The 26,997-nt window shown below is 40.9% G+C and overlaps 1 protein-coding gene across 2 annotated transcripts; it reads right to left on the bottom strand.

The window, feature by feature from the left end:
• Positions 1-319: 319 nt before the first annotated feature.
• On the bottom strand, positions 320-17,052 carry zgc:162816 (uncharacterized protein LOC571260 homolog). 2 transcript variants are annotated; one of them, XM_034231993.1, is made up of 10 exons: positions 16,990-17,052; positions 4,083-4,238; positions 3,853-3,982; positions 2,654-2,804; positions 2,379-2,559; positions 1,974-2,092; positions 1,736-1,862; positions 1,278-1,340; positions 698-803; positions 320-609 (listed from the first exon to the last, which is right to left on the bottom strand). In XM_034231993.1, the coding sequence occupies exons 2-10, from the start codon at positions 4,226-4,228 to the stop codon at positions 520-522; spliced, it is 1,113 nt and encodes a 370-aa protein (XP_034087884.1). In that variant the 5' UTR covers positions 4,229-4,238; positions 16,990-17,052; the 3' UTR covers positions 320-519. The 2 variants fall into 2 exon arrangements, with proteins under 2 accessions (XP_034087884.1, XP_034087883.1); XM_034231992.1 differs by lacking the exon at positions 16,990-17,052 and adding an exon at positions 12,457-13,549.
• Positions 17,053-26,997: the final 9,945 nt, after the last annotated feature.

The following is a 26,997-nucleotide window of genomic DNA, read 5'->3' as shown; positions in this document are numbered from 1 at the left end:
TCACGCCGGCCAATCACAAAGCTTTGATGCGTTCAAGTGCATTATTCTGGCACAGGAAGATTATGTTACAGGACATTAACGATAAAACAGAATGTTGTTGTTCTATTTTTAGAGACATCTCGCGATCGACTGGGAATCTCCCCGCGATCGACCGGTCGATCGCGATCGACTGGTTGGGCACCCCTGACGTATAGCATCAGTGAAAGCCCAAAAACTGCCTACTGGCATATGTTGCTGCTGTTGTTGTTGCTGGTCTTAGTATGTTCACATAATGACTCATTTATAAACACTGCATTGATAGAATGATTAGGAGACAACATAGTGCTACAGCTTTTATTCATTTAAACATTTAAAAGCATATACATGTGTTTATTTTTCATCAAATTGCTTCACATACAAAAACATTAGGGAGGTCTACATAGTACGCAAAGTGTTATTAAATCAGTGGTTTTGGAAAATCTCTACACTTATATTCTGGGATTAATTACAAATGACATGATTGACAAGTTAGCTATCTGTTCACCACCCGCGTGTCGGGATCCACTTGCCCAGCAGACGGCCCTCAGAGTGCACATGGTACACAGGATGCATCACTGCAGTTGCACACGACTGTGAAAACAAACAGAGACAGGGTCAACCCGAGCGAGACAAGAAACGGATAAGGCATTCAACTCTTCACTCATTGAAGTGTACTGACATGGTAGGGGATCAGTGTGAGCAGAAAGCCCAGGGGAAATTTACTGTAGTCCAGCGGCCCTGAGATGGGCTCCACTCGACCGTGCTCCTGGGTCATAGACAACAACCTGGAGGAGATATAACATTTTATATGAATAACTCATCACATCTTACATTGAAGAATTACGAAGAACTGAGAAAAATCGTGATTCATTTAAGTATATGGGGGTAGCACTTTACAACAGACAAACTATATCAAAACATCCATTTACCAACTTTCACACATCTTGTGCAGTTCAATATAAAGTTTAGTGTGTGCAGCACACTGCTCACTACAAACAGATACATTTTCGCTGCTAAAGATTGAATTGAAACCTATGATTGAAACAAATGTTTTAATATAGTTTTGCTGCTATTAAACACAGACCCATTTATTTTTCAATTCATCTAGACTTTTCTCTGTTTTTCACATGTGAAAAAAACAAAAACTTGTTTGCACTACACAAGGTTAACACAATGTGTGCTATTGACAAATACATGGTCATTTTGTGGCATCCTTCGAAATTAGTATTAAGACTACAGAAAAGAGTAGGTAGCTTCACTTGAGGTCTGGGTGTCCTTCGATCACAGCATATCCAGTGGGAAGTTTTCCAGCTCCGTCTTGACTGAGAGCAACAAGCAAAAAAGTGTTTAAAGAATATATGAAAACAATAGATACCCACAACGATGAAATAAAAACAACAGTAATGTAGTAGTGAGATATAAATATGGCAAATGTATCTGCTTAAAGCGTTGAGCTTAACAAAAAAAGTACAAGCGACACTACTAGATTGACATATTCAAAAAAGTTCAACAATTATTCTCAATATTTCACCTTTATTCTCAAGATCCGAAGAGAGTATTGCATTATGTAATAGCCATAATGCTCTTCCATACAATTGAGGGGAAATACTTCAAATATATATATTTATTCATCCTTTTCCGAGCAACTTATGTGTGCAGTTTGACATCTTCAAAGTTAAGGTCATCTAAAAATGGAAAACAATATTGATAAAGGTACCTGAGTCCGCACCATCCACAGTCGATCAGGAGTTGGTTCCTGTGAGGACAGTGTCCGATGACTCTCGTCAGAACCTTCACAGCCACTTCCTCCAGAGTACACGAGCCAATCACAGACTGCTGCACGTCTACAACACAGAAAAAAGAGAAAAAAAACATCATTTTTCTAGATACACTAACTTCAATCAGAAAACAGCATAAACAAACTGGTACACCGACTCAACTACATAAATACACACCGTAGAATCCATAGTTCCCAGGATGCACCTCGCTGAGCTTCCCCATGTCTTTTACTGGGTGACTACAGGAAGGGGTGGAGCCAATGCTGGACTTACAGGTGATCCCAGAAGCCTTCAGTCTGAACAAAAGAAGAGAAGATCACTGGATGATACATCTCAGTGAGCATTACCTTTTTCACAATTCATTTACACAGATAAATAATTTTTACAAATATTGATAAGAGCATCTTTAATATATCAATGCTGAATTTTGAAATAGGTTGACGTTTTTTTAAGTAGTACATTCATAAAAAAATAAAATAAACTGTACTTCTTAAAAACTAAAACTAGTATATGCCAGTGGACAGGTTATATATTGACATGTTTGACCTTTAATTGCATTTGACCATATTTGTTATGCCATACTTTTCCATGAATTGCAGAGTCAGGTCAGTGGTTTCCTGGGCGACGGCCTGAATCTGCTCCACTCCTCTGCAGTTATAGCTGTTCCCACAGTGAACGTACACTCCTGTTAGCTCCACACCTTTCGTCCCAACGATGGCCTGAGCCAAGCTGATCGCCTCAGGCTGCGAGTGCAGGACCCCAGCTACGCAGATGACAAACACAAGATCAGCTGACACTGACCTATCACATTTCAGCAGTTATTGATGAGCCGTGTCCTGGTTGTGCTGTGTGTTTACCTCTCCCATTACCACAGTCCAGTTTGAGCCAGACGTGCCACAGCCGACCGTCTCTCAGGGGTCTCTTTTTGAGCTCATCCAGAGCATGAGGATGATCCAGTAAAATCTGGAAGAGATCCAGCCTCTCTGAGAGGTCGGCACAGCGCTCCACCTGTCAGCACGCACACACAGGCATACGTTAGTGTGAGTGTGAGATGTCAAAGATAATTGGAATCAGAAATATTTTATTTATCCCCAAGTGGATATACTAATTAGCAGCGGGTAGATAAAAGTTGCTCCATTTTAGAATAAAATAAAATAATAATCTCTTATACATACCTAAAGAAATGAAAAAGTGCACATTGTACTAAGATGTAAAACAACAGTAAATAAGTAAATTACGTATTTTGAAATATATACAGTACTGTAAACATATTAAAGATATTCTTTATAAAGCAAGAACATTGCTTGAAATGTACAGTGTAATACAGTAAGAAAATAAATACAAAATAAATCAAATGTGTGATTGTAATGTCCTGCATGTTGATATTAAACATAAAATGTATGAGTTGGAATGCAAAAAGTCCTATCGTTCACAATATAGTTACATTATTTTCATCCATCTGTGCTTTCGATGCTCTGACAAGTAACGTATATTCCCAATCTAATACTTCATACTTTTAGAAAACATACAGTACTCCAGTTAATTTGCAAGATATTAACTTAACCATTTGTAATTGTGCAAACTGTGACTTCTGTCCATAAAATATATATAATTTTCTATGTTTGTCATTGAATAAGTGTCAGCTGTTTCAGCAATGTTTTAATTATATGTACATGTGAGCACCTCCCCAATTACCCATGTGTATATAGACATTTCCACACATAGTAGGAATAGGTTTAATTTATAACTTGACAATGGCTCAATATACAGTGAATACCAAGACTCTGAAACTGAAACAAGCGACTAAATAGATTGAATTAAAACTGTTTTATCATATGCTTTTCCAATTGGAGCTGTCAAAATGTCTTCATAATGTGTTACTTTATATAGTTATGTAGCTATAGTTTGCATGTACAGTACATTCTTAATCAAGGGGATTTGAAGATGCACTTTTATTTAATTTGATTAATTGTTGTCACTTTTCAAATATTTAAAAAACACTACAAATTCTAAACAGTTACTATACAACTGGTCTTTTTGAATGAGTTGAGATGACCTTATCAAGGGGAAGAGAGTATGCATAGAGGATGTCATCAAACCCATGGTCGGCATAGAAACAGGCCTCTGCCAGTGTGGAGACCACGATGCACCTCCGTGATCCACCTGTCATGATGTCAGCACACTCACTGCACATAAACACAGATACACACACACAGCATCCATTACATGTGACTGGTTTGTGTAAATGTACTGTTTAAGTGTGTGTCACTGCGCCTATCATCATACAGGGTTTTATGGGTCTTCATGTGGGGCCGAAGCTGGACCCCCAGTTTCTGACAGCGCTCGATCATCCTCAGGGCATTTCTCTTCACTTTGTCCACATCCACCACCAGAGCGGGGGTGCACAGAGAGGAGAGGGGCTTCTCTTTCATACTGGCAGCACTTGAACACACACAAATAGACAAAAAGAAGAAAAAAAAACACACACACACAATTTTCCAATCAGATACCAAGTGACAGTGACACTATTCATAAAACATGCACTGGTATACATATCATATAGAGAAGAGTGCATAGGCACAGACAGGGCCGTCCCTCCCTACAGGCCGATCATGCAGGCAGCATGGCCTCACATTGCGCAGGGGGTCATCGGCTTATGAGCTAGGCTTGTGCTTGTGCGCAGTTCTCTATCAGCGCTGACACGCGAGAGTGAGAGGTGTCAAGGGGAGCACGTCTGTAACCCGACACCGTTGTAATGAATCGACATCTGACCAATCACGGCTTTGATACGGCCACTAGTGCAGGTGAAGAGATGTCGGTGAAAAGACAGTTTCAGTCCGGCGCAAGCAAGAGGGAAAAAAAACAAAACATGAAGAAACTAGAGCATCACTCGAAGGTGGGTTATTGTATGAGTCAAATGTACAACTTGCGAATGTTGTATAAATCAAATGTCACACTTTTGCCAATTGCCATATTAAAACATCAGCTGAAATTCACGACATGAAGAAGGCAGTCTCTGCATAGCATATAGGCCAGCGTTTCTCAAAGTGTGGGGCGCAGAGATGGGTAGAAACATGTTTTTTTCTGCTGTAAAATTGGCCATTTTAACATGGGGGTCTATGGAAATGGCTCCTTTCTGCAGTCATCGCTGGGACGCCAATACGGAAGTGCCACACACTGCAGTTCATATATTGGCCGATCCAATATATGAACTGCAGTATGTGGCACTTCCGTATTGGCGTCCCGGCTCTTCCCCATAGTTTGCCACTTGGGTTTGACGTGGCGTTTACAGCAGTGGATAACAGCTTCTGGCCTGGGGCCACATTTATAAAGGGATATACGCTAAAAAAAATGGCGTACGCCAGTTTCTACACAATGTTTGCGATTTATAAAATACTAACGAAAACGTGCGGTCCTCCACGCAAACTCTAACCCATGCGTACGCACTAAGCACAACAACGGGAGAGACGAAAAACTGCGACACCGTTGGCAGAAGGAATAATGGAGAGAAATATGTGGAAATAATACCATAAACAAAATGTTACCTCTCATTTATCATATATGAAGAATTCATTTTCAAACATTGATTAAAGCCAATCTTAAAATGATTAAACAAACGCCTGTTTGAGACTCCTCAGTGCACACAAACATAACATAACTTGGAGAAATAAATAAATACGGATATGTTATTTAAAACCACCTCGAATATGTTGTGTTAATGTTATGAAATGTTTTCTCATAAATGATGCGGTTTTGCATTTCTATAGGTTGTACGAGCATGGTTTTATACTACCATGTTTAATCATGTTTTATGCCGTTTGCTAAGACTTGATAAGTCGCTCATAAAACACAGGAGGTATGGAAACTAAGAACACCATATGTGGTAAATTGTACAGCTAATATAACACAACACATTAGTTGTATTTCCTTTAACTGGTGGATATAGAGTTGCTGCAGTGGAGACGCTGCGCACAGCTGATCGACAGCTGGGACACAAACCACCAAATACGAAAACATAATTCAGATCCAGTCGTCATGACTCCACTCCGGAGGGATTCCCCGATCATTTCTTACAGTCTCTCATCAAGGGTGTACCAGAGATGGGGACTCGAGTCTGTGACTCGGACTCGAGTCGCACTTAAGTCGCACACACAATAGGCTTGTTTGAGACAAGCAAGACCTGCGCAGACCTGCGCAGTTTCGATCAACGTCTTGCTAGTGCGTTGCATGATGGTTAGTCATTTTGTCCGACTTGCTCTGGAGGCCCGCCCACATGAGACTTTGAAATTTCGCGGGACAAAGACGCCCGCAGCCTTGAGAGCGAGGCGAGGCGAGTTGGCGCAGTTGCTCTCCACGGGCTGCAGAAGCGAAATGCTTGATGGGAAACGTCTCTCTCGAGCTGAGCGCTCATTGGTGGTTTTTACCCCGTGCTGCTGATGAAACTCTCCAATTGGCTGGCAAAAGTTTGTTGTTGTTTTGTGTCAGTTTTACGTCGCCACATCCATTCCCATTTTTCATCATTGTTCCACAATGTTTATCATCATGAAATTAATATCTATATATTTTATACTATACTGCTTACCGTTTTCATACTTTATATATCTTAGCATATTCATACACACTGTTCATACTGCTCACAGGCTGATATCTAGTGTATTCATACCCCTCACTGTTTATTCATCATTCAATTCTATATTTTATTCTGTAGGTTGTGTACATTACTTTTCACTTTACTGCTTGTTGCACCTGGTTAGAAGCTAAACTGCATTTCGTTGTCTCAGTACCTGTAATATGTGCAATAACAATAAAGTTGAATCTAATCTTGAGCAGGAACAAATGCATTTACTTAGTACATATCTGACATTAACGAATATACAGATTTGTGCATTCTTTATAAATGCAAACTTGTCAAGACCACTGACGGAAGTAGTTTTGAAAAGTAATAAGTGGTTCTGTCTTTTACATGTATTCAACCCCCCTTGTACTGATTTGTTTCAAAATGAACTGACACTTGAGTCATTCATTTGTAGTGATATATTAATTGTGGGATTTCTATTGCATCCACTTCATCTGCAACGAAAAACGCCAACGCAATGTCCGCCATTGCAAACCCAGCCAGTCAAGCCGACTCCGACTCCGAGCTGTCCGACTTAAGACGAGCTTTTTGACACCTCCCCCGGCTGCGATCGGCTACTCTCGTCTACTTTCGAGGCGAGCCGCAATGTGTCTCAAACAAGCCTAGAGACTTCAGACTTGACTTGGACTCCTGCTCAAAAGACTTCAGACTCGACTTGGACTCGTGTTTTGGGACTCGTGAACAATCATTGTGTTTTCTATTTTTGGCGTATAAAAGGTGGGGTAGGTAAGTTTGAGAAACCAGCTCGAGATCGCTAGAATTTGAAAATACACAACCGGAGAAAATCTGCCACTTCCTCACAGAGCCCCTCCTCCAACACACACGAACGCGCACATTACCAATGAGGGCACGAGATAAGTTTGTGCCCCGATGGGAGGCTGACAGGCAGGTAGGCCATCCAGTTACTTTAGCCGGGCCGGCTATCGGGATGTTAAGAGCATTCCATGGAATATAACAACAAGTGTATCTCGAGCCGGTTTCTCAAACTTACCTACCCCACCTTTAACATTAACATCATGGTAACACCATGGCGACCGGCGGCACACCTGCAGCTGTACCGCTTGCAGGTTCAACTATAAAAACTTCGAACAAAAACGCCGGCGGCACCAACAAAAGGAGCACACACTGCAAAGTCTGCAATATTAAAATCAAGGATGCTGGTGCAACAACGTCAAATTTCATCAGGCACTTGAAAACTCACCCGGAGAGGTCAGTCACATTAACGCATATGGACGGTTAGCAAACATGTTTAGCTCAGCATCAGCTATGTAATGTTAACTTAGCTTGCTACTAGCTTTGTAACTGAATATTTGAAAAGATGAGTGAATGTTTGCTTGTCACACTTGTTTGCGTTGAGTGGCGTTGACATCCAACTCTTGACATGACATAAAAAAGGTCGGTAACGTTAATCATTACGTTCCGCTGCCACCATCTACTGGCTAACGTTAAACATAGAAAAATACATAGTTACATACATAAATACATCTGTCGGTTTATAGGCAGGTTACAGGTTTATTGTTGACCACGTAACGTTAATGTTACAGGTTTATCAGGTTACCATTACACTGGGTTTGAGTGAGAGGATAGAGGAATATGTTTATTTATAGTAGACTTAAAAGATGTCATTAGAGACCCAGTGTAATTAAACAATACGGTTGCAGAGGTCAAATTTTAACATTTTTGTCCACTGGCCAAATGGCTAGCCTAGTGAATGTTGAAATGTTACCAGCCACTCAATAGATTGACATTGTTATTTGTGGCTGGTGCGTGCAACATACAGTACCAGCCACTTGCATGATTTACCAGCATTTGGCTGGTAAATGGTGTTAATGGTAGATATCTCTTTTGGAACAGGTCATGTTTTAATATCACCAGTTCAGTATATTTCAGATAATATTGCAGCAATAGTTTTTTAGTTGCAAATGGCACAGAACAAATGTTTACTTTTAAGTACTTTTAACACAGTTTCCCTGCGGGGGATTAATAAAGTATTTGTGATTCTGATTCTGAAGTGTTTTGCTTATAAGTTGTTTGCATTTAGCTAAAGTGTGATGTTTTTCCTCATATTGCATTGCAATAGCCTGTTTAAAGTGATCATATAACAAACAACTAATCAGTACTGATACTGTATGCTAATAGATATAGGAGTGATAATAATACAGTACATGCTTTGAATTTCTTAGATATAGCTGTGCAGTATTCTTAACAGATTGGATAGCAGCAGACAATAGAAGGCTTATTACAACCAGAAGAGACATGAGACTTTTATTTTTTAGAGACTTGAGACTTGACTTGGACTCGTGACCAAAGACTTGAGACTTGATCAAGTCTCACCCCACAAAGACTTGAGACTTGACTTGGACTCGTGACCAAAGACTTGAGACTTGACTTGGACTTGCAAAAAAAGACTTGTGAACATCTCTGGGGTGTACACACACACTGCCTGAGGAAGGCTCTGTGTATTCTTTTTGTCATTAACCTTTTTCGGACCACTTATTTATTTATTTTGGTGACGATCCGACCTCCATGCTGCTACTCTGGTTCAAACTGCATCCACCAAACAATATGTTTTATCTCGACCTCCCCAAAATAACCACAATCTGACCCCTGGGGCCTCATTTATAACGCTGTGCGTAGGATTCACGTGGGAAGGTTGCTTACGTAGTAGAAATCCGAAAAATAGGTCCATAAATGTTCCGCCACTTCCCGATTCACCAAACATTGCGTACCGTCGAGGAAAGTGCGTACAGCACTTCCTACGCCGGTTTCCCTTTATAAATCACAACCGACTCGAAATGCGGTGCAGCTTTTGCGGGGTTCACGTAACGCCCATATTTGCCTATAAATAGTGAAAGAAACGCCCATTCATTCATTCATTTTGACTGACTGCATGAAGAAGATCGCAGGAAATGACGACAGAACAGCTAAAAAAGACATCTCACACCGTGTCAGATTCTGGTTATTTTGGGGAGGTCGAGATAAATCATATTGTTTGGTGGATGCAGTTTGAACAGGGGAGCAGCATGGAGGTCGGATCGTCACCAAAATAAATAAATAAATGGCCCGAAACAGCTTAATGACAAAAACAATACACATCCTTCCTCAGGCAGTGTGTTTGCACTGGGGACAGGAGACACCCCCTTGATGAGAAACTGTAAGAAGTGAACGGGGAATCCCCCCGGTGTGGAGTCATGACGACTGGATCTGAATTATTTGTTTGTATTTGGTGGTTTGTGTCCCAGCTGTCGATCAGCTGTGCGCAGCCTCTCCACTGCAGCCTGTGCGTCTAAACCCCCCCACCCCCCCCCCCCCCCCCCCCCAGCAACCCTATATCCACCAGTTAAAGGAAATACAACTAATGTGTTGTGTTATATCAGCTGTATAATTTACCACATATGGTATTCTTAGTTTCCATACCTCCTGTGTTTTACGAGCGACTTATCAAGTCTTGGCAAACGGCATAAAACACGATTAAACGTGATAGTATATAAAACCATGCTCGTATCTACAACCTATAGAAATGCAACACGGCGTCAGTTTAGACGTAATTCTGTCCTCCTGCTTACCGCATCATTTATGAGAAAACATTTCATAACATTAACACAACATATTCCAGGTGGTTTTAAATAACATATCCGTATTTATTTATTTCTCCAAGTTATGTTTTTGTGTGCACTGAGGAGTCGCAAACAGGCGTTTGTTTAATCATTTTAAGATTGGCTTTAATCAATGTTTGAAAATGAATTCTTCATATGATAAATGAGAGGTAACATTTTATTTATGGTATTATTTCCACATATTTCTCTCCATTCTTCCTTCTGCCAACGGTGTCGCAGTTTCTCGTCTCTCCCGTTTTTGTGCTTAGTGCGAACGCATGGGTTAGAGTTTGCCTGGAGGACCGCACGTTTTCCAGTCAAGTTAGTATTTTATAAATCGCAAACATTGCGTAGAAACTGGCGTACGCCATTTTTTGAGCGTATATCGCTTTATAAATGAGGCCCTTGGACACAGTTTGCACCTCACATTCCTGTCTATTCTTCGGACGAACTCAAAAAAATGGGCATACCTCCACCCCTCGAAAGTTATCGCTGACTCAGCCATGTTTATGGAGCGTTTAAATGGATATTTGTGAGGAATGTATCAAATGGGTTTTTTAACGTAGCAAACTTTATTAATCCTCCCATTCATATCAAAGCAGATCTAGCATTGAGCTAGCAATTATCAATATAAATGGCTTACCAATCCGTGTATCTACCGTCCATTTGTTTTTTCTTTATTAAACACGTAAATGGAAGAGCGTTCGAGAGACTTTTTGCTTTTTACCTTACTAAATAGAGAACCGCAGTGACGCGTCGTAAAACCCGGAAGTAAGGTAGCATTTTTAGCACTTCCGGTTCTTTCGTCAAAAAGCAATGCATTTTCTCCATAGGGTTTTGGAAAATAGCTCGAAATAAGGTCTGTGGTTGACACAAATTTAAGAGATAAATCACGTTTTGTTCTACGACATTAAATACATCCGCAGTGACCCCACTGGTGATTTTTGAAGAGTTTACGTGTCTGAAAAACGATGGTTGTTACCGAGTGGCTGAATAGGACAACAGAAATTGTCGAGGCCGTTGTACGTCATTACGCCTAACACGTAAACACTCGCGCTAAATTTGTTTCCCCCTGTGTTCTGCTTGAAAGCAAGTACCTGCCTATCTTTAGTATCTGTATATCCAGGCCCGGACTGACCATCGGGAGGACCGGGAGGTTTCCCGATGGCCTGGCCTGTTAAGTGGTCTGCTGGCCTGAGGATTTATTTTTATTTTTTATGTATGTATGTATTGTGAACGCAACGCTGCGCAAATGTGGGTCTGACTCTGCCTCACAGAGGGTGACTGGCTGTCTACATGATGTGGCCTGCCGACATGGCCACTTTCATACAGATCATACTAATGCCCTCGATTGGTCTCTGTTTGTGTCATTCAAGCTCGGGAGGGTGTGTGAGGGTGTATGTGTGGCGCGAGCGACTGAGATAAAGCGCGCGCGCCGGTTACGTGTATTGTTGTTGTTAGCATCTGGTGCTAGCTAGCTGAGCTAACGGATATAAGGAGCTTTTTCAACAACAAGGTGGAGGAGAGTCCTCTCCTGTGAGACTGAGAGACTGATAACTACAGCTCAGGTGAGGTAAATTACTCTCTGAGTACTTAGATAGTTAACTTAGTCTAAGTTCTCAGTGGGTCTCAAACGGTTTGGTCACCATTTATGTAAACACATATTTCCATTTGAGGGGGGAGTGATTAGCAAAATATGCATGAATAATAATTTTAAAAAAACGTTAACTAGGTGAAAAAAGGTAAGATAAACTATTAAAACTTGTTGAGAGCTAAAACTAGTCTTTGCTTCTGCCTCAAAGAGGAGCAGGAGGGAGAGGAGGGAGACAGGTGAGGCTGGTTCAGGAGCACAGACACACTCACAACTATAAATGAACCAAAAACAAATAAATAAACAAGCTTCAATGTTTTTTCATATTGGATATGATATGTTATTGGTTATGGCCATAGACTGTATATATAAAGGTTATGGCCATGTTTTTATGATTATTTAAATGTATACAGTTATGTTTCATATGGGTGTAGTCTCTTTATTTCCAGATTGATGCATTTAAGTCCAACATTTTAAAAAAAATCTTACCGGGGGAGCATGCCCCCGACCTCCCTATAGGATTTGAGGTACACCCCCACTTAAAATATGTTCACAGGTTCCTAAATAGATTTGCACATTTTTTTAAATAGTAAATGTTTATTTTTGGGTAGATTTAGAGGGCTATCACTACAGGCAGCAACGCTGTAACAATTGACAAATAGATCCAGCAAAATGGCACAAAAAACTGGTAGTGGCCTAGCTGGGTGTATAATTCCCGGTCTGACTTATTGTCCCAGTCCGGCCCTGTGTATATCTATATCTGACCATTAGAATCTGTATTTTTGAAATTGTCGTTTTTAACACCGTAGTTTTACAAATTATAGTGTAGTAACTCACAGGAGGCTGCTGGTGAGCATAGTGGAGTTTATTGGTTTCTGGTAGCGCCGAACTGCGACTCCGGTTCACCACATACTTAGCATAACAACATAGCTCCCAGGTCCTCTTCTATGCTTATGGAACGGCAACAACTTAAATGTCACAGTGCCACCTAGTGGACTGGTGAACTAACATGCAATGATATGATCTTACAACATCCCCTTCCCTTCAAGCAGGTTATATACATCCAACAGGAACATTGTAACACTGTAACATTTTTTTATTTTTTTTATTAAAACTAACAGGTGACTCACAACCTCACAACAGTATTATCTATTCCCTTCTTAGCTCAGCTGGAAGTCTTTAAGGTAACTGGGTAACTTGGTCTCTCTTTTTGACTGTCTCTTCCCTGGACTTGTATTTTCCACAGTTCCATGGACCCTCTCTGCTGCTGCAGCTTCTGTAGCTGCTGGCTCTTCCAACTCGTCCCCACTGAGCACCACATTCTCAACGTCCTGCCATGTCTCTCTTTTTTTGGCTGCCTGACTTAGCTGAGTCGAGTCAGTCTGTTGTCTTTCATGGTCTTTTTCTGGTCTTTGGTGGTGAGCATGAATCTGGTCCACATGTCTCCTGACTACTCTCCCATCACCCAGCATCACTTTATATGACACTGGCCCTGTCACTGACTCTATGATTCCTGGAATCCACTTGGGTCCAAGACTGAAGTTTCTCATCAGCACTGAGTCACCTGTTTTGAACCAGCGCCCCTTAGCCTTTTTGTCATGATCTCTTATTTGTCTTTCCTGCTTTTCTTTCACCTTCATGCACAGATCTGGATGAATTTAATCCAAACAGCAACGTAGCTTCCTCCCGAGAAGCAGCTCTGCTGGTGACAGACCTGTTGTAGTCTGAGGAGTCACACGATAACTAAATAACACTTTGGCTACTTTGGCTGTCAGTGTGCCTTCTGGACATTTTTTCATCATCCTTTTAAATGTCTGTACCCCTCTCTCTGCTAACCCGTTACTAGGGTTGGGAACCGAAACTCGGTTCCAGATGAGAACCGATAAGAAAATGCCGGGTACCGGGTACCCGTACAAAATACACCTTTTCGGTTCTGCTTAACGGTTCCTAAACGCGGTAGACCCTGTATTCCAGCGGGTCCGTCTGTACCGCGGTGACCCGGTGGAATACAGGGCGGACCTGGAGAATCACAGAACGGCCGGTCGTCAGCGGGCCGTTGACGGCTGGCTCGGTACGCTGATGGCCGGCACCGCCCTTAATTTTTTTAAACGGCATCATGTAAGTTGCGCTGACAGGCGACAGAGGTCCACAGTTGCCCCGCAGCGAGGCTCCCCCCGCCCTGCCGTAGACAGTTCACAAGCTCAGTCACTTCATAACACCAAAGATGGGTCGCGGTAAACGCTCTGAAGTGAGGCTCCACTACACTAAAAAATAAAAAGACAATTGGGCACAGTGTTAATAGCTTGCCACAGGCATAGCTCAGTTAAAATAAAGCACAGCTATTGTGCAATACATTTGTATTGCATGTATATTTTTTATTTGTAACAATTTCAGTTAAAGCTGAAAAGAATAAAGATATTTTTGTTATCTAAACGTTTGACCTCTTTCTTTTACAATTTTGGAATCGAAACGGGGAATCGATAAGAATCGGAATTGATAAGCAGAACCGGAATCGGAATCGATAAATTTCAAACGATACCCATCCCTACCCGTTACTGGAGGCGTGATAGGGTGCCGAGGTCACATGACGGATACCATTTATTTTCAGAAAATCTTCGAACTCTGTGCTGATGAAACAGGTGCCATTATCAGACACCAACAATTCAGGCAGTCCATGGTTACTGAAACTGGTACGCAGGCACTCAATTGTAGTGGCTGAAGTGGCAGAATTGACTGGACCATCCATTTTGAGTGTGCATCGATGAGCACAAAAAACATCTTCCCCATGAATGGCCCAGCATAATCCACATGAATACGACTCCAGGGCTTATCAAGCCAATCCCAGGGGTGTAACGGAGCTGGTGCCGGAACATTTCGGTGCTCTTGACATGTTATACAGGACTTTAGGGCTGCACGGTATTGAAAAAAACTGACATCGCGATTTCCCCCCCCCCCACCCCCTGCGGTATATATTGCGTTTTTTTTAAACCTGTTAAACCCCAAAGTCCCGGCGGGTAGGCTACTTTACTTTTTTTTTCACGACAGTGTCTCAGGGGATCGTAATATTTAAAAACCTATTAATGTGTTATACCAGATTAACGGAAATAATCTCAGCCAATTGACGATACAAACCATTTTTACCAAAACAAAACACAAGTCTCATAAGAAGCATCTAAATGACCCCTGAGCGAAAAATGCTAACGCACTTTGGCACAGAACTCAAGATAAAAGTACCCTTATTATTACTTATCGTAGCTGCACTTACAAGATATCCGATTAAAGCTGAGGTTCCACAGATTATTTAGGTATATAGTATCATCACTGAGTGATCTGAACTCGGACAGGGGAAGCAAACACAGACATCACAACACGTACCTTTACGTAGCTTCTAGGGGAGATGTCTCACCGTAGCTGTCAATCTGATCAAAAGACGTGTTCAATGGCATTAAAACGAGAAAGAAAAAACGCGGCTGAATCGGTTAATCCATAGGTTTTTAACGTCTCTGTATAAAAAAATGATTTAATTTATAATCCATAATTCCATTTTTATGTAAATATCGCAGAGCAAAAGTTAGCTGCTAATGGTAGCCACCAGAGTGGCTGCTGCTTCCGGTCTTGGCTATGCGGAAGTCTCACACACACACATTACCAAATAAGGACTGTGTGATTTCCCCTCGATTCCATTGGCTCTGACGGTCAGAAAGAGATGTCACATGTCAAAATCCAGCAAGGTGGGCCAGAGATATGGAAAATCCACCCAAATGGCTACCATTAGCAGCTAACTTTTGTCCTCCGATTTTTATATAAAAATGGAATTATAGATTATAAACAATTGCTTCAAAGCCACAGATACATTATCAACCTATGGATCAACCGATTCAGCCGCGTTTTTTCTTTCTCGTTTTAATGCCATTGAACACGTCTTTTGATCAGATTGACAGCTACGGTGAGACGATCTCCCGTAAAAGCTCCGTAAAAGGTACGTGTTGTGATGTCTGTGTTTGCTTCCCCTGTTGCGAGATCGGATCGCTTAGATACTATACTTAAATAATCTGTGGAGTGTCAGCTTTAATCGGATATATTGTATGTGCAGTTTCGATAAGTAATAAGGGTATCTTTATTTTGAATTCTGTGCTAAAGTGCGTTAAAAAAAATGTTTTTAAATGAATAAAACCGCACGTCCCTGCGGTGTGAATACCGCGCATGCGCATACCGCGGTTATCGCCATGACACGGTATATCGTTCAGCCCTACAGGACTTGACAGTATCCTCTACATCAGGGATCACCAACTACATTTGTCCAAGGGCCAAAATGTATCCAATAGACACTATCGCGGGCCAGCGATTTTTATATAGCCCAGCATTTTGAAGTGGGGGGGGGGGGGGGGTGCTAGTGGAGCACGCTCAGGTGCTGTGGACCGCATAAAGCTTAGCAGACTCTTCACGCTAACGAAGGATCACTTCTAGGCAGGGTTGGGAGGGTTACTTTGTAAATGTAATCAGTTACTGAATACATGCTCTGAAAGTAATCAGAATACAGTTACAGTTACGTGTCTTAAAAAAGTATTCAGATTACTTTTAGAATACTTTTGGATTACTTTCTTTTTCCATAACAGATGGGTATGTTTTGGTGAACAGGAGACACGTATTTTACTGTTTTCATGGCTTATCAAGAACTCAAACACAACATCTTGGTGTCATTCTGGACAGCTCCCTCTCATCTGCACCCCACATAAAAAACATCACCCAGACTGCATTCTTTGTACTGTCTTAAAACCTTTCCTTGGAATATGTTATGAATTGTAAGGTGTCCTTGGGTGCTTTGAAAGGCGCCCCTAAATAGAATGAATTATCATTATTATGTATTATCTGAAACGATGTAATAACTTTTAAAACTTTTTCCAGTCACTAGCCCCATGCCTTCAGCAGCAGCAGGCCATTCACTTTGATTTGATCCCGTTATAAATGTCATCATCTCGACAATAAAGAAATGCTACATAAACGTTATCTTGCACATTTTATCGAACCATCTAACGATACTGTGTCTCAGGGGATCTTAATATTTAAGAACCTATTAATGTGTTATACCAGATTAACGGAAATAATCTCAGCTAACTGACGATACAAACCATGTTTACCAAAACAAAACACAAGTCTCATAAGAAGCATCTAAATGACCCCTGAGCGAAAAATGCTAACGGACATTGGCACAGATCTCAAGATAAAAGTACCCTTATTACTTATCGTAGCTGCACATACAATATATCCGATTAAAGCTGAGACTCCACAGATTATGTAGGTACATAGTATCATCACTGAGTGATCCGGACTCGCGACAGGGGAAGCAAATACAGTCATCACAACACGTACCTTCACAGAGCTTCTAGGGAGATCGTCTCACCGCCGTAGCTGTCAATCTGATCAAAATACGTGTTCAATGGCATTCAAATGAGAAAAAACGCGGCTGAATCGGTTAATCCATAGGTTTTTAACGTCTATGTATAAAACAATTATTGAATTTATAATCCATAATTCCATTTTAAATCGGAGAGCAAATGCTAGCTGCTAATGGTTGCCACCACAGCTAGCTGCTGCTTCCGGTCAAGCAGCAGTCTCAGTGAGATATAAATATATAAATATCTTTGCGTTTTGGGCTAACTTTAAAATATTCCCATGCTTTTGAAGACCTGGGGCGAGATGTTTTCGTTTGAGGGCTTCGTGCGCAATCCTGTGAGGAGGAGTTGGTAGCCGTTTCAGTCTCCATTGTGTTAGAAGTGCGATTGCGAACTGCTTGTTGCTTTGGGTGACCCACGTGTGTGTGGCGTCATACAGTCTATGGTGGCGACGCGTCGACGCGGAAATATGTCGTCGACGATATTTTGAAGTCGACGCGTCGCTACAGCACTAGATGCGTCACATGATAGCACAATGTATGAGGGGCCGTACAGGCCATAATTCATACTGGTCCTCTCACGCACATACATTCTCCTTTTACATACATACATTCTCCTTTTACATACATATATTTTCACTCTTACATACATACATTCTCCTTTTACATACATACATTTTCCTTTTACATACATACATTTTCACCCTTACATACATACATTCTCCTTTTACATACATACATTTTCACTCTTACATACATACATTCTCCTTTTACATACGTACATTTTCACTCTTACATACATACATTCTCCTTTTACATACATATATTTTCACTCTTACATACATACATTCTCCTTTTACATACATACATTTTCACTCTTACATACATACATTCTCCTTTTACATACATATATTTTATAATATGCATGTCTGAAGAGAATATATGTATGTGAGAGAAGAATGTATGTATGTGTGAAGACAATATATGTATGTGAGAGAAGAATGTATGTATGTGTGAAGACAATATATGTATGTGAGAGAAGAATGTATGTATGTGAGAGAGAAAGTATAGTGGAAACGGAAGGAGTATGGTTGAAACGGAAGGCAGGTCATTCTTGCGCTGTGATTGGCTCAGAAGGTCGAGCGGGGCGGGCTCATGTTCAGAACTTCTGATTCAAATCAACATGATGGAGGGAGAGGGTTAGGGTTAGATGACTCCGTGTATCTACGGACCACTTGTTTTTCTTTATTAAACAAGTAAACGGAAGAGTGTCTGCGAGGCGTTTTTGTTTTTTACCTTACTAAATGGTCTAATGGTCATTGTAGCGAGGGGGGGGGGCGATACTCGCGGAAGTGATTTCAAAACAAAAGCACTCGTTTGCTTGGAACGTTGAACATAATTATTAACAAGGGGAAACAAGGTGAATTTAGCGATCACAACGAAAACGGCCAAGACACACATTGAGCCCAGAAAATGAATGTTATTAAGGCTGTAAATATAATAAGCATGTGTCTAAAATGGACAACATTGTTAGGAGATTTAAACTATACAGCGATTCTGCACTGCGGTCACTGAGCCGTCTCTCGCGTTTGTCTTTTCAAATCAGCTGCTCTTCATATTTTACAAATATTTTTTCCTGAAAGTTCTTAATAAAACTGACACTGTTGGACTCGAGGGGAGAAGAATAAATGGACACCATTGTTAGGAGATTTAAACTATACAGAGAGCCGTTTTTTCAAATCAGTAGCTCTTCATTTTCTTTTTACAAATATATTTTACCACAAGTTCTTCATAAAACTGACACTGTTGGACTCGGTACTAGTTTGACTGCTACTAATAATACATTGAAGTACTTTTACTGTGTACTTTGTGAGAAATACTCTGTCAAAGTCCCCTCCATATAGCACATAATCTAATGCATCAGTCCGTCCCAGGCGGGAGTTTATAAACCAAAGAGTAACCGCCCTTACGGCACGCTCTGATAAGTAAAGCGAACGCACCCGCAAGGACACCTGGCCAGGGATGTGACAGTTTCAGGGGTTGACAAAATGTTCCTTAAAACCCCTAATGCTTGCTGCAATCTACGCGATTCATCTCCCTCCATCATGTTATGTTGATTTGAAATCAGAAGTTCTGAACATGAGCCCGCCCCGCTCGACCTTCTGAGCCAATCACAGCGCAAGAATGACCTGCCTTCCGTTTCAACCATACTCCTTCCGTTTCCACTATACTTTCTCTCTCACATACATACATTCTTCTCTCACATACATATATTGTCTTCACACATACATACATTCTTCACTTGCATACATATATTGTCTTCACACATACATACATTCTTCTCTCACATACATATATTCTCTTCAGACATGCATATTATAAAATATATGTATGTAAAAGGAGAATGTATGTATGTAAGAGTGAAAATATATGTATGTAAAAGGAGAATGTATGTATGTAAGAGTGAAAATATATGTATGTAAAAGGAGAATGTATGTATGTAAGAGTTAAAATATATGTATGTAAAAGAAGAATGTATGTGCGTGAGAGGACCAGTATGAATTATGGCCTGTACGGCCCCTCATAACAATGTCCTTCTCTGGGTGATAATACACCAACACTTCAGCTGACTGCATCATGTCTTTTGACTTTTCAAACGCTGTCTGTTGTGCATCTTCCCACTGCCACTTTGTGTCTTTTGTTCAGCAGTTTGTGCACTGGAGCAAGGATGGTTGACAGACTGGGCAGGAACTTGTTATAATAGTTTAACAGTCCTAGATATGCTTTGAGCTCTGTCACATTTGAAGGTGTGGGTGCATCCTTGATTGCTTCCACCTTCTCATGCACAGGGTGCAGTCCTGTATGGGCTCAGAACAGTCTCATAATACACACATGCACACAGAAGGATTCAAACTTGTATTTCCGGATCCATACTTGTGTTTTTCAATGCACACACAAATGTATTCCGTTTCATATACATGTAAATAAAATCCAAATACAGAAAAAAGTTTTACATATGTATTTTTGATCCTCACTTATTAGTTTCCCGTTTAAATCCCCTGAACCTGCAAACACAAACAGCTTTCTGTGCACGGATCGCTTTGCATTCGTGTGTGGGTTTTTTGAGACTCCCCTGACGGTCAGCCGATTCGTACTTGTAATTTTTTCTATCTATAGCCAATCAGATGTCTCCTTCATTCTAAGCCAATCACATGAGCGTGCCCCTACGGGGGTAAGATTACTTCATATACGCATTTTGCGCAGTCCGGTCAGCTCGCTAAACAGAGGGCGGAGCATCAGGTGATCATGCAGAGCAGCGTGTCTCCATCAGACTCAGCAGCTGATCTGATCTCTCTCTTGCGTCCGGTTACACTTCACTCACGTTTATGTCCATATCGATCAGATCCAGCTCTCCTGATCGGCCTTTATAGAGAGCACCGATCAAACTATTAAGAGTGAATATTGGCCGATAATGACCGGCGGGGCTCCCCCCGTTAGGTCACTGTCTAGCACTGGCTTCGTAGTGCACTGATCGATTAGGTTACGGCCCGTACACACAGCAGCTTTTGGCGATTTGTCCACCGCTTCCAGCGCGTCTCCGCCCATTGACTTTGAATGGGGATGACGTCACTTTCCCTCGCTTGTCGCCGAACTGCATGGTGGGGGGGGGGCGAGGCGAAGATTTCCAGGATTTCCAGGATGTTCAGGATTCCAAAGTTGAACAATGTTCAACTTTTGAGGCTGAGCTGGAAGCGACAGCCAATCAGATACGTTTATGCAAATCTGACAGTTCAAGCGCTAGCCAATCAAACCGCGTGCAAGCTGGGAGAACCAGACCCGCAGTTAATTTCTATATGGAGAGGCGAAGTCACGCCCATCTACTTCCGGACCATGGGACCCCGGAAGCGAAAAATTTACATTGAATTCAATGGAGAGAGAACACGTATCTTTTGATCCCGTTTGAATTGTGCCACGAACTACACATATGATGTTTGTCAATCTTAAACAATCATTTCCATGTCAAAAAAGTCACATTTTGTCGTAAAACTGCTGAAATATAAGACTATGAAAAATACGCTACTACAAATCCCAAATCCCATTCTGGGTCGCGTAAGTGATGTCACAGGCATGCTCGGTGATTTATAATAAGACTCGTAATTAAAGCGAAGAAGAAGAAGATCTCATAACTGATTTATTCCCTCCAATAAATTATAGATCGCTAAAAATAAATTCACTTTTACAAGATGCCTGTGTGCTTTGTACCAGGTTGTAGTCATAAAAGTGATCATACCACTTGCTCCTTCTATCGATTCCTGTCTGATGAAAGGACCAGGAGTCGCTGGATCAGACATATCAGGTAATATCATAGGTAATATACATGTTGTGCATGGAACATAGTCAAGTTAGCTACCTAGCTAGTAGCGACGAGTAGCGAGCACGTTAGTTAGCATTACATTACTTAGCCTTGTCATTTTTAGTAGCCTTACCATGAAGTTATTATTTTATTACATGAAGTAAACCAAAATGTTAAACAGTAACCAAACATGATGGTAAGTATTTCGTGAAACATTTGAAGAGTAGCCTACTGCGCCCTCCACCGGGTGCTAAGGAAGCAGTTCAGGGAGAGTCGAAGGCAGGCATGGAGCTTTGCATGTCATTCTTCTGGACGTGTTTCATTGTGATGACAATCTGTTTGTTGGAAAGACAGTCGTTGTGTGCTTATTGAGAGAAAATTGTTAGAAGAGATAATTATTCAAAGTGTTGTTACTTTAAAGTGTTGTTACTGACCTTTTTCTCTTTTATTTTCTTTACCTCACCTGTAACTGCTGAGACGTTGAGGAACATGCACTGACCTGCTCTGGCAACCTGATTTCCACTGTACGTAATAGTATTTGGTCATGGTATATTATTTATATACATCAAAGGCACAATGCACCCCCCAGAGACACACTTGTATTGAGTGTGATATTTTGCATAGGTTATGTGAAATCATCTTTACATACTAGAAAACTGTAGGAGCGGCAACTTGTTTTGAAATTGAATTTTTAATATCCGATAATAAAGTTGATCTGTTTTCTTTATTCTTCTCTCTTCCCAACTCCATCCATCACCGTTCTCTGTTCCTGCAGGTCCTGCTTGCTAATCAATGCTCATATTTTCTTACACAATTACAAATAAAGTCATTGTATTGTATGACATGAAGTTGTGCTTCATTCGGAGTCAATAATAAATTCATTCTGCCTTCAACTGCGCAATGATTGTGGACTGCACCGACATCCATGTAGCTGCCCCCCAGTAAGATGAACCAAGCAAAGAGGGTCACCATCATGCCCAAGGACATCCAGCTGGCCCGCCGCATCCGCGGAGAGAGGGCTTAGACTGACCTGAGACCAGCACACCCAAACACAACGGCTCTTTTAAGAGCCACCTACAGTTTCAAAGAGTTGCAATCCTACGTTATTATAATGATTAAACTGGTTCATGTATCACTTAGTTTACTGAACCGTGATGAATGAAAGTGAAATGAGTGAGGTAGTGGTTTACTGAGGTTACAGACATTAATATATGAGTAACAGGTCAGTGTAAACACAAGCTTCTGTCAATTATGGATCATTCAAACTATTTATATAAAAATATGTAATAAAGTTCTAAAACAAGTATTCGGTATATTCCTTGATAGCTTTTGGAGAAGGTTGTTTTTAAGTTTACTATAAAATCTATCGTTTCAACTGTTTCACTTTATAAAAAGGGAACAGGTGAGTAGAGCATCATTGAGTTTCTTATTCTGTCAGTAAATTATCCAAATGAATGTTTTTCATTATTTTAGTCAACCCTAAACAAATTGATTGTACCTTTTAATAATGACCTTACATGGTCGGCAAAGTTAAATTACCTTCAGAAAATCAAATCTGTTCTGAGAAAAAACTAATAAATGTTTAAAGATAGGAACTTGCCATCCCACTGAAAAACAGTCCGTAGAGATTTAAAGGCGTAGTTGTAGTTCAGTCCAACTTTCATTTGGATTCATTTGATAACAGTCAACTATTTTCATAAAGAATATATATATTTTTCAAAGTCAACTTTATTGTCAATCTTACTCAGTTTGAGAGATCAAAAAGACGTTTAAATAAAATTATACAATTTACAGATAAGTATACAAATATATATATCCTATATACACCATCATGTATAATGATGGTGTATGATGTAGAAGGAAGTGTGGTAGATAACAAGTAAATATAGAGTTACATACAGATCCATGTTACAGCAAAAGATGGAATAACTCAGAAGCACGCAGTATAATAATAATTACATGCAACAATTAAATAACTGCTCAGCATCTCCACCACAATCCCAATCTGCTGTGTCCTGTTTTCCTCCCCTCTGCATAACACCCCATCACACATATGAAACACAACGCAGAGTCCGAGGGTGTTAAGAGTATGTTTATTGAAATGTCCTCCTCTCTACTGGCCAACACAGGGAGCATATGCTGGGTGTAGAATTGTTCCAGGAGGAGGAGATTTCCATGCCATGCAGGGTCTTTGGGGATGGGGATGATGATCGCCTCCTTCGTGGTCCACACAACAAAGTAGCAGAGACTCCGGTCTGTGATATGCAGCTGCCCTTGGACCTGGTGCCAGTATGGGTGATTCTCCTTGAGAATATATGACCCACCCTCCTCACGGAGACAGAAGGATGGTAACTGGACTGCCTCCGCGATGGTCATGTTCCTCTGGCTGTGTGGACACTTCACCTCCAGCAGGGCAGATGGCTGCACAAGACCATCGGGTGATGCTCCCAAAACACCCGACTCACTCACAAAGAGACCAGACTCGATTCTAACACTGTCACTTGATAGGCCTCCACAAAAGCCTTCACCTCTTCGGCCTCGTTTACAACCCCCCAGTTGACAGTTGGCGATGTCTCTGGCCAGTGGGTTGTATGTCTCCTCTCGCTGTTGGTAAAGTTGAGACACCGGCTGGACTACTTTGGAAGTGCCAGGCTTCCTCCACTGGCACTCAACATCTGTGGAGCTGATCTGCCACATGGCAAATATTGCCAATGCTGCAGCGTGGCTGCATTTGTACATCTCCTGTGCACAATCACAGACAGCGCTCTGCATCGCGCCATCGTCTCCCATGCAGATCTGTAAAAATAAAGTAAGTACCATTTGTTAACATGCTATAATAGATTGAATGAGCAATAATACAAGGATGGTCCGGATCTGGGGGTGGGAGGGTTTATTTTTCCATAGTTTTGTCCTCTTGTCTGTTGTTATTGTTTGTTTTTTCTGTATTTTTTGTAATTTGTGTTGTATTGGTTGTGATTGTACATTGTATTTTTCTAACTGTGTATGAATACATTTTTGAAAAACATTTGATCAACAATAAAAAAGGATTTGGTCAGGATCTAGACTCAGTGTGTAGTTTATTAATTAATCAATGCTCTCTACATTAGGAAAACACATACCGGTGTACCAGAGGGAGTCACACACAGCTGTGCCTAGATAACCAAAATCCTTGAATCTACACACAGCAAATAAACTCAAATGACACAACGAGAAAAAGGAGATCACGCATACAGTATAGTCGATATAAAATTGGCCGCTTCAATCTGAAGAGCAACTAAAACAAAACACGGGAGTGTACCTTGTTCTTGTGAACACTAATGTTATCCACAGCATACACAGAGACCACGAAGTTCTTAAGGAGAAAACTAGTTGCTAAAACAAAACACGTTAGTGTACCTTGTTAGCTAATGTTAGCTAGCTGACATTAACGTTACACATTGCACTCATATTACTCACCGAAACCTTGTAAAGCCGGTCCCGCTGCTCTTACAGAACCGACTAACTCCCATTTCATATAGGTACAGTTCTCAACGTGCCCAGACTTGTAGTAATTTTCACCTCGTAAAATACTATTATTCTCATTCTGAAAGAATGTGGTAAAATGTGCTAACGTGACGGCCATCTTTATGTTGGTGACGCGTATTGTGCGAGACCAGAGACCTGTAGTTCACTGAGCGGTTTCACACGAAAAAATTTGTAACTTCACAGTTTTACGACACATTTTTATTTTTTTGACTTGCAAAATGTTCTTTTAAATTGACAAACAGCATATGTGTCATTCGTGGCACAATTCAAACGGGATCAAAAGATAACCTTTCTCTCTCAATTGACTTCAATGTATAATTTTCCGCTTTCGGGGTCCCATGGAGGCTTTCGGAAGGGGAGGGACTTCGCCTCTCTATTCCACAAAAATGGAGGAGAACTTAGTTATTGCGGTAGCAAATCACCCGGTTCTTTATGACCAGTCCCTATTTACTTACCGGGATACAAACCGGAGGAACCAGGCATGAAGGGAGGTGGCAGAGGCAGTGGGTGAAACTGGTAGGTTTTCGCTTGTTTGGGGATTTTATATCCAGTTTACTTCGTTGCTAGTTTACTTCGTTGCTAGCAAGCATAGACAGTATCATTAGCCAGCATGGAATGTAGCATAAAATAGCACCATAAACATTAATCTCATAAATGTTCAAAATGTTAAACAAATAAATGTTCATCATAGCCCTTCCTATTTGACAATAGTGTAGAATAACCGGGTTTTTTTGCTTTGTATGTCGGGGGCGGGATATTCATGTGATATTCATGTGATTGGTTGTTGGTCGCGAAATCCCCAAGCTGTCAGACACGCCCAGCTCCAGGATTTTCAAGATTTGGTCAAAGCTGCTGTGTGGACACACCGTAAACTAACCTGTAGCTGCTCCCTCCACACTCACAACAACTTCATACATACATAAATAAAGCAGCTGTATTCGCCATACAGGAAACACACATTTAAAACGGTTTTGCCTGCCGTTTTTGTGTACACAAGCATTCATCAATGGTTTGGAAAGTGGCGCTGTACCTTAATAATATAAAGGCTTGTATTTGCGTGCATTTCCTGTTCGGAAAGTGGCGCTGTACTGAGAGTGGAGGGTGTCCTGAGATTAGCGCCTGCATGCAGGCTCCATGGAGCTGTCAGCTCCGGACTGCGCAAAATGCGTACATGAAGCGCTACGTCATGAACGCAAGAAATCTACCCTCGTGAGACATCTGATTGGCTATAGATATAAATAATTACAAGTTCGAATCGGCTGACCGTCAGGGGAGTCTCAAAAAACCCACACACGAATGCACAGCGATCCGTGCACAGAAAGCTGTTTGTGTTCAGAGGTTTTAAACGGAAAACAAATATGTGAGGATCAAAAATATGGAATGCCATTTAAGCCAAAATTAAATAAATAAATAAATAATTAAATAAATATATATATATATATATAAATATGCCTATGAAATAAATTCTGAAATAAATAAATGAGGCAATAAATATGTATACATGTACATTTAAATACACATTTATTTATTTCATGGGACTTTTATTTCATAATGACACATTTATTTATTTCAAGAGACTTTTATTTCATAATGACACATTTATTTATTTCAAGAGACTTGTATTTCATAATGACACATTTATTTATTTCAAGAGACTCGTATTTCATAATGACATATTTATTTATTTCAGGTGACTTGTATTTCATAATGACGCATTTATTTATTTCAGGTGACTTGTATTTCATGATGAGACATTTCCATTCCTTATATGCAAATGAACGGGGCGTGGTTAGCTCACAGATCCAGACCAAAGCAACAGCACCACAACACTGACTCAATAGCTTTTGTTTCACACTCCAGTACTCTTAAGTGGTTTGCAAACTGCCAATAAACCAAACCGGTTCAAGAACCATTCTTGTGCTTTTCTGGTGCTTAACTGGTTCTTCTCTGGTCTTATCTGGTCCGCCCAATGCTGCTCTTCTGAGACTAGCAACCGCTCTGACAGCTCCCTCTAGTCTCTACTGGGAAACAGCTCAAAGTCTTTCTGGAGGTAAGCAATGCTACACAATTACACCCAGTCTGAGAGTAAAAGATTTCTCGAAGGTTC

The sequence above is a fragment of the Gymnodraco acuticeps genome, unplaced genomic scaffold (assembly GCF_902827175.1).
Source record: "Gymnodraco acuticeps unplaced genomic scaffold, fGymAcu1.1, whole genome shotgun sequence".
NCBI lineage: Eukaryota > Metazoa > Chordata > Actinopteri > Perciformes > Bathydraconidae > Gymnodraco > Gymnodraco acuticeps.
Note: the sequence above shows the minus strand (reverse complement) of the source record. Positions and strands in the feature narration are given on the sequence as shown.

What these genes read in the sequence shown, in the direction of transcription:
- zgc:162816 (XM_034231992.1), bottom strand. Translation starts at nt 12,476, where the DNA reads ATGCTCACCAGCAGCCTCCT. An exon ending in ATGCTCACCAGCAGCCTCCT is followed by an intron (nt 4,239 to 12,456) that starts GTGAGTTACTAC and finishes TGTGTGTTCAAG; the next exon opens with TGCTGCCAGTATGAAAGAGA. An exon ending in ACTCTGCAATTCATGGAAAA is followed by an intron (nt 2,093 to 2,378) that starts GTATGGCATAAC and finishes TCTTTTGTTCAG; the next exon opens with ACTGAAGGCTTCTGGGATCA.